This window comes from Ornithodoros turicata, unplaced genomic scaffold (assembly GCF_037126465.1).
Source record: "Ornithodoros turicata isolate Travis unplaced genomic scaffold, ASM3712646v1 Chromosome15, whole genome shotgun sequence".
NCBI classification, from domain to species: domain Eukaryota; kingdom Metazoa; phylum Arthropoda; class Arachnida; order Ixodida; family Argasidae; genus Ornithodoros; species Ornithodoros turicata.
The window spans coordinates 2,038,966-2,046,077 of record NW_026999318.1 but is presented as its reverse complement, the minus strand read 5'-3'; the positions used below and the strand labels follow the sequence as shown (position 1 = coordinate 2,046,077).

The window sequence follows — 7,112 nt, the reverse complement described above, 5'->3', positions numbered from 1 at the left end:
CGGAGTCATGTAGCAAAGGATTTCACTGTGTAAATTGTCAAGGCGGCCATCCAACATACTCGAGGTCATGTCCACGCTGGAAAAACGAAAAAGATATACTCAGAATCAGGACCGAACAAAAACTGACACATAAGGCAGCGAAAGCACAGCTGGACTTTCAAAAGAAAGGAATGTTTTCTGAGGTGGTGCGTAGGGGAGTGGCACCACTCAGAGTATCCGTGGAGACCCAGACTCCTGGGCCTCCACTCCACACTCCCCAACCAGAACAGAGAGACACACAAGTGTCCTCTCTGGTTGCTTCGGTTGGCCTAAAAGCCAGCCCTCATAATGCAGCCACAACCTCTTCAGAGGCTGGTGGCTTCCTTTCAGTTTGGGATGGGGTTACCAAGGATCCCTCCCAGACAAGCACACTAAACATGGAGGTTGATGATGACGACCGCGCATGGCAGATGTCGTCATCGAGTCTTCCAAGCACTTGCTCCCAAGCGAAAGAGAAACGTGAGAGGACAACTGGTAGAGGCAGGGGCGCGAAAGTAAATGAACAGCAGAAACAACAACTGCGGAGAGTCCAAGCCCCCAAAATGCAATTCTCGGTTCCCAAGCTGCACAGTAGAGTTTTTAATGTCTCTATCGTTCTTTGTACTGCGCTCCCCATATTTATTTCATTTATTATGATGGGAAGTTTCATTCAATGGAACTGCCGTGGAATGCTGTGAAATCTGGATGACGTCAATGATCTTTTCGACCGATACAATGCGGCATGTTTCTGTGCAGGAAACTTATCTAAACACGAACACTTTGAATCCACTTCGCAGACATAACGTCTTCAGAAAAGGTCGAACAGACGCAGCACGTGCATCTGGCGGCGTAGCGATCGTCACACGAGGATCTTTTCCAACTAAGCAAGTACAATTAGTGACAGAGTTGGAGGCTGTGGCTGTGCAGATCTGTCTTGATAAAGTTGTGACAGTATGCTCAGTTTACTTGCCACCAGCAGCAACTGTCACACAAATAGATATAGAAAGTTTATATAGTCAGTTGCTACAGCCTTTTCTCCTTTTGGGTGATTTTAATGCCCATAATCCTCTTTGGGGCAGCATGAGGGTTGACTGCAGGGGACAGATGCTGGAAGCAGTCCTCTCATCATCTATGATTTGCCTCTTAAACACAGGATCACCAAATTATTTACATACTCCAACTCAGACTTTCATTGCTTTAGACCTGTCCTTCTGCAGCCCATCACTTTTCCAGGATGTAGAATGGACAGTTGAGGCAAACCCCTTTGGAAGCGACCACTTCCCAGTGATCTTGAAATATTTTCCAGTAGCTAATACACTCACAACACGTCCTCCGAGATGGAGACTCTAGGACGCTGACTGGAGTTGTTTTAGTGAGAAGTGCGAACTCAGTTTGATCCCATTGAATCATGTAGCAATTGAGAATGCTAACGACCTCATCACAAATGTTATCATACAAGCAGCAACTGAAAGCATTCCACAGTCTTCTGGCCGCCTGCCCAAGCGCACAAAGCCTTGGTGGACGGCCGAATGTGAGGAGACGCGCAAACTTCAAAACCGTGCTTGGGGGGTATTCCGAAGATATCCAACCGCAAATAACCTCCTGCTTTTAAAAAAGCGAGGGCCAAAGCAAGGTGGACACGCAAACAAGCAAAGCGGACATCTCTGCGCGGTTTGGTGTCATCATTAGCCAGTCATACCCCATCCAAAATTGTTTGGGATAGGATCCGAAAGATCAAGGGACAGCATATCGGTTACTGCATCCCTCTTTTACGTATTAATGGCCAATCAAACAACAGCCTAGAAGAACAGGCCAATGCATGCTCTCGGAGAACACTTTGAAAATGTCTCAAGCTCATCACATTATTCCACGGAATTCAGAACAATAAAATCCAACGCAGAAAACCGAGTAATTCCAATGAATGGTGGTGAAGAGCTTTTGCATAACCAGCCCTTTACAATGGTGGAGCTTGTCAGATCTTTATCATTTCGAAACGTCACATCCCCAGGACCAGACAGGGTCACCTACCCAATGCTACAACACTCATCAGAACAGTCTAAAATTTCTCTACTCGAGTTCTTTAACAAAGTTTGGTCCAGGAGCACAATGCCATCTGCTTGGAAGACTGCTACCATCATCCCAATCCTGAAACCTGGAAAGGATTCCTCAACGCCAAGTAGTTACAGGCCGATCGCGCTCACGAGCTGCATTGGAAAGACATTTGAACTAATTGTTAACAACCGTCTTGTGCACTATCTGGAGGAGAATAACTGCTTGTCGGAATTTCAGTGTTGGTTTCGAATGGGATGCTCAACAACCGACCACTCATTCGCCCCCGCAGGGGGCACCGGCTTCGGCTGGTGTTTGGTGAGTGGCGCCAACACGGACCCCAGCCCCCAGTCCCAAGGTGTTACCTACCGTGCCGAGGAGATGAAAGGTGAAGGGAGAGAAACCATGAACGGAAGCTGTCGAGGTTTTGGTCAAACCCCGGCCGAAGGGTTTTCAGTAACTCCGGGACCTTCCCACATGTATGGACGTGAAGTGTGGGAGACAGTTTGGATAGTCCAGCTCTAAATACCGCATGGGTAAAAAATCTTCTTCTAAATCTTTGATCGGGGGCGGTAAGCGCCCTCGCACCGATGGCTTACAAACTGTGCTATTGAACACGCCAAACAACACACCAAAGTTCATTGTCTTGACTAGTGTTGGCCCTGAGCCCACTCCTTTAGGTAAAATCTCGCCCTTTTTCATCGAAAAAGCGGTTGCATCACTTTCAAAAAATGTGACAAGAATCAAGCGCATGAGGTCTGGCGACTTACTGCTCAAATGTGTATCCGAAAGGTATAGCAAAACAATTCTGAACGCGACAGAGATGATGGGGCACAAGATCTCAGCGTCTCTACATAAGACCCTGAATACATGCCGAGGCGTCATTTCCCTGTCTGAACTGATCGATGTGCCAGCTGAAGATATTCTGGTGAACTTGAACGACCAACAAGTTATAGACGTCCGCAAGATAAAAATCAGACGAAACAACGAATATATCACCACTAGGAACGTTATACTTACGTTTGACACACCGGTGCTACCTGAGAAGCTTAAGGTGGGGTACCTAACAACCGACGTTAGGCCTTACATACCCAACCCTCTTCGTTGCTTTAAGTGCAACCGCTTTGGACACGCTGCAGATGCATGTACAGGCCGCCCCTGTTGCGCACGTTGTGGGCAGGAGGGACACGAAACCAAGGAATGTGATCGTGCTGAACATTGTGTCAATTGTTCTGAGAACCACCCCTCTTATTCTCGGTCTTGTCCAAAATGGAAAGCCGAAAAAGAGGTTCTGCATCTTAAAGTGACACTTAATATAAGTTACATTGAGGCAAGAAGAAGGGTATCGCCATTTTTGTTCGGAAACAAATCTTATGCAGACAAGGCTAAGGAGAAACCAAGAATGATAACACGCGCAACAGAAACACAGGTACAATCCACCAAAACGCAAACTGACATCACACCCACTGTCTTACCAACTACATCCATGACGCCACCTGAAGCTGTGGTGTCACAACTGTCATCGTCCTCCGTGGAGAAAATCTCTATGGATTGTGACGATGACTCGAGCTCGGAGCGCTCATTCGTGAGCACGAGCTCATAATCACAGAAAAAGACTGTCAAGGGTTTGTCTGTGAGTGGTTCGCTCCCAGACATCTCTGACAAGGAACTGGCAGAGGCCAGGAAGAAAACCCCTTGACAGAAAATAACTGCGCCAAAAAAGTAGGAAATGAAAGCACGGTCCTCTGATTCGAGGTACTTAGATTTAATCTTTTTTCTCTTTCTTTCGTACATTATGGGCCAAACAATCCTCCATTGGAACTGTCGGGGTCTTATTGCAAATGTCGATGACATAAAAGACCTCTTCGAGGAACATATGGCGGTTTGTTTTTGCTTACAGGAGACAAATTTACACCCACAAAGCATAGACCCGTTTCGGAGATACACCGTGTTCAGAAAGGATCGTTTAGGGTGCGCGCGCGCATCGGGAGGTGTGGCTGTCGTTGTCCTGCTGTCTGTACCTGCAAGGGCCGTACCCCTGGTAACAAACCTAGAGGCTGTTGCCGCTCAAGTATGTCTCGAACGTGTAATTACTGTCTGCTCTCTGTACTTACCGCCAGCAGAAAACGTAGACCAAGCAGAGTTTGAACAGTTATGTGATCAGCTTCCTCAGCCCTTCATGATTCTCGGGGACCTTAACGCCCATAATCCGCTGTGGGGCAGCTCAAGGCTCGACAGTCGTGGCAAGCTAATTGAAAGGGTTTTACTTTCAAAGCAGCTCTGCCCTTTGAACACTGGTCTCCCAACGTACATAAATTCTGCCACTCAGACATTTTCACCCCTAGATATTTCTTTGTGCAGCCCCTCTCTGTATTATAATGTCAATTGGGATGTGCAAGCAAACCCTCGCGGTAGCGGCCATTTTCCAGTTGTACTTAGATTTCCTGGTCCAACAAGGGGCTTAAGAACACAACCGCCTCGATGGAACCTTTCCCGCGCGGATTGGAGTAATTTTAAGAAAAGAGTTGATTTGTCATCTCTGTCTCTTGAGAGAGGAGATATTGAAGAAGCAAACAGAGTGGTGACTGATGCGATCATAAATGCAGCTGTTCTATCCATTCCACAAACGTCTGGGAACCTGCCAAAGCGCTCCAAGCCTTGGTGGAACACCGACTGCAAGGATACGCGAAAGGAGCAATATCGGGCATGGAGTATCTTACACAAATATCCAACCACAACAAACCTAATCCGGTTTAATAAGGCTAGGACTAAAGCCCGTTGGACACGGCGCCAAGCCAAAAAAGCGTCGTGGAAGGATTTTGTCTCAAGTCTGAATAACAACACACCTTCAAAGGTAATCTGGGACAGGCTCCGAAAAGTAAAGGGAGATTATGCTAGTTTTTCTGTTCCTCTACTACAAGTAAATGGCGTTGTATGCCAAAACGTGCAAGAACAGGCAGACGCCCTTGGAGAACACTTTCAGAGCATATCGAACACAATATAGCGCTGACTTCATTAAAATCAAGGAACAGTCAGAGAAGCATACCATCCCCCCTGGATCTGGCAATGGGTACACTTACAACTCCTTATTTACAATGACAGAACTGCTGAGGGCCTAATCACGCAGAAACGTTACTGCACCAGGTCCAGATCGTGTGACATACAGCATGCTAGAAAACCTATCCAATTCCTCGTTAGAATGCGTTTTAGATTTCTTCAACACCGTATGGTGAGAAGGATCACTCCCCTCTGGTTGGAAAGTAGCGATCATAATCCCGCTGTTGAAGCCAGCAAATGATTCATAAGATCCATCTAGCTATAGGCCCATAGCGCTCACAAGTTGTTTGGGAAAAACTTTTGAACGCATGGTCAGCAACCGCCTCGTATATTTTTTAGAGGAAAATAACTGCTTGGGTCGATACCAATGTGGCTCTGGGGCTGCACGGTCGACAACGGACCAGCTTTTGCGCCTTGAAACAACAATTAGGGAGGCTTTTGTAAGAGGTAGGCATTGTGTCAGTGTATTTCTTGACGTGCACAAGGCCTATGACACCACTTGGGGGTACGGTATTGTTCGAGACTTGTATGCAATGGAACTTCGCGGTCGCATGCTGCGCTGTATTTCGGACTTCCTCGAAGGGGGAACCTTCAGAGTCCAGGTAGGAACAACACTGTCCCGACCATTTGTACAGGAGAATGGTGTCCCACAGGGGTCAGTGCTAAGTGTCACGCTCTTTATCGTAAAAATGAACTCAATAGCAAAAGTAATTCCTCCTTCAATTAAGTACTCGTTGTACGTTGATGACGTGCAGATTTCCTATTGCTCTTCAAATGTGTCTGCATGCGAGCGCCAGCTCCAGCTGGCAATCAACACGTTAGTGAAGTGGTCAAATGAAAATGGCTTCCAGTTCTCTCCTGAAAAGACCTGTGTCCACCTTTCGAGGCTTCGGGGAGTTTTCCCATAGCCAGCTCTGAAGTTGCGCTGCCACCCAATTAATGTACAGCATGAGCACAAATTTCTCGGGCTCATCTTTGACAAAAAACTGACATTTCTGCCACACATGAAACAACTCAAGAATAAGTGCATTAAATCCCTTAGCATTCTAAAGGTACTTTCACACCGGTCCTGGGGAGCAGATCGCGAAGTACTGAATCGCATCTACATCTCCACTGTCCTTTCTAGATTGGACTATGGATGTGCTGTTTGTGGGTCGGCTCGACCAACTGCTTTGAGGATACTCGATCCGATACATCACCAGGGACTACGCTTAGTCCTTGGTGCATTCAGAACATCGCCAGTGGAGAGTTTGTATGTCGAGTCGAACCACTGGTCACTCGCAAGACGGAGGTTTTTTCTTAGCGCCACATATGCACTTAGGGTTCGGTGTTACCCCCAACATCCAGCGCTCGAATGTGTGCAGGAAACTCAATACAAGCAACAATTTTTGAATAAACCGTCACAATCACTTCCTTTTTGAATGCGCATCTCTCAGGAAGTTAAACGATGCAACTTTGCTGAATACGATTACAAGGTCATGGAATTTAACTTGTGGTGACGCGGTCGCGAGGAGGGGGCGGCCCTTTGTCTGAGGCCCCCCAACCTTCTCAGCTGCCCTCCGGGCAGGTTTTCTTCCACTGACCAAGATCGCCGCACGTGCCGTGCTGTCGCTTGGATTTGGGTCAGTGGGAGGTGAGGCGGGAGGGAGCGACGGGAAAAGGGGTCATTCGGGACCGGAGCAGCGCAGGAGGAAGACCTGTTCGAGACGAATAAACGATGTAAGTTGCATTCCAGTCTGGTGTCGGAGTCATTCTTGATTGGCGATAGGGAACGTACTGGTTACTTAGACCACAACCCGGTGGGGAAGGCTACTTGCAGGAGCAGATCCTACATCTGGCACCCCACGTTGGGCGCCAGATGTGGGATTTGCTCCTCATTGGGATTGCTTCCCTCATTGCGATTCGGCGGTAGTACAGGCTAGCTCACGTATTCCACCGTGGGAGCCTCCACCACGTTTTAATTGCACATTGACGAAGTGGAGGAAGCA

At 47.6% G+C, this 7,112-nt stretch overlaps 1 protein-coding gene across 1 annotated transcript; it reads left to right on the top strand.

The window, feature by feature from the left end:
- Positions 1–2,124: 2,124 nt before the first annotated feature.
- Positions 2,125–2,592, top strand: LOC135372457 (uncharacterized). Its single transcript, XM_064606065.1, has one exon. It carries the CDS (start codon positions 2,125–2,127, stop codon positions 2,590–2,592), a length of 468 nt encoding a protein of 155 aa, XP_064462135.1.
- Positions 2,593–7,112: the final 4,520 nt, after the last annotated feature.

What these genes read in the sequence shown, in the direction of transcription:
- LOC135372457 (XM_064606065.1), top strand. Translation starts at nt 2,125, where the DNA reads ATGCCATCTGCTTGGAAGACTGCTACCATCATCCCAATCCTGAAACCT.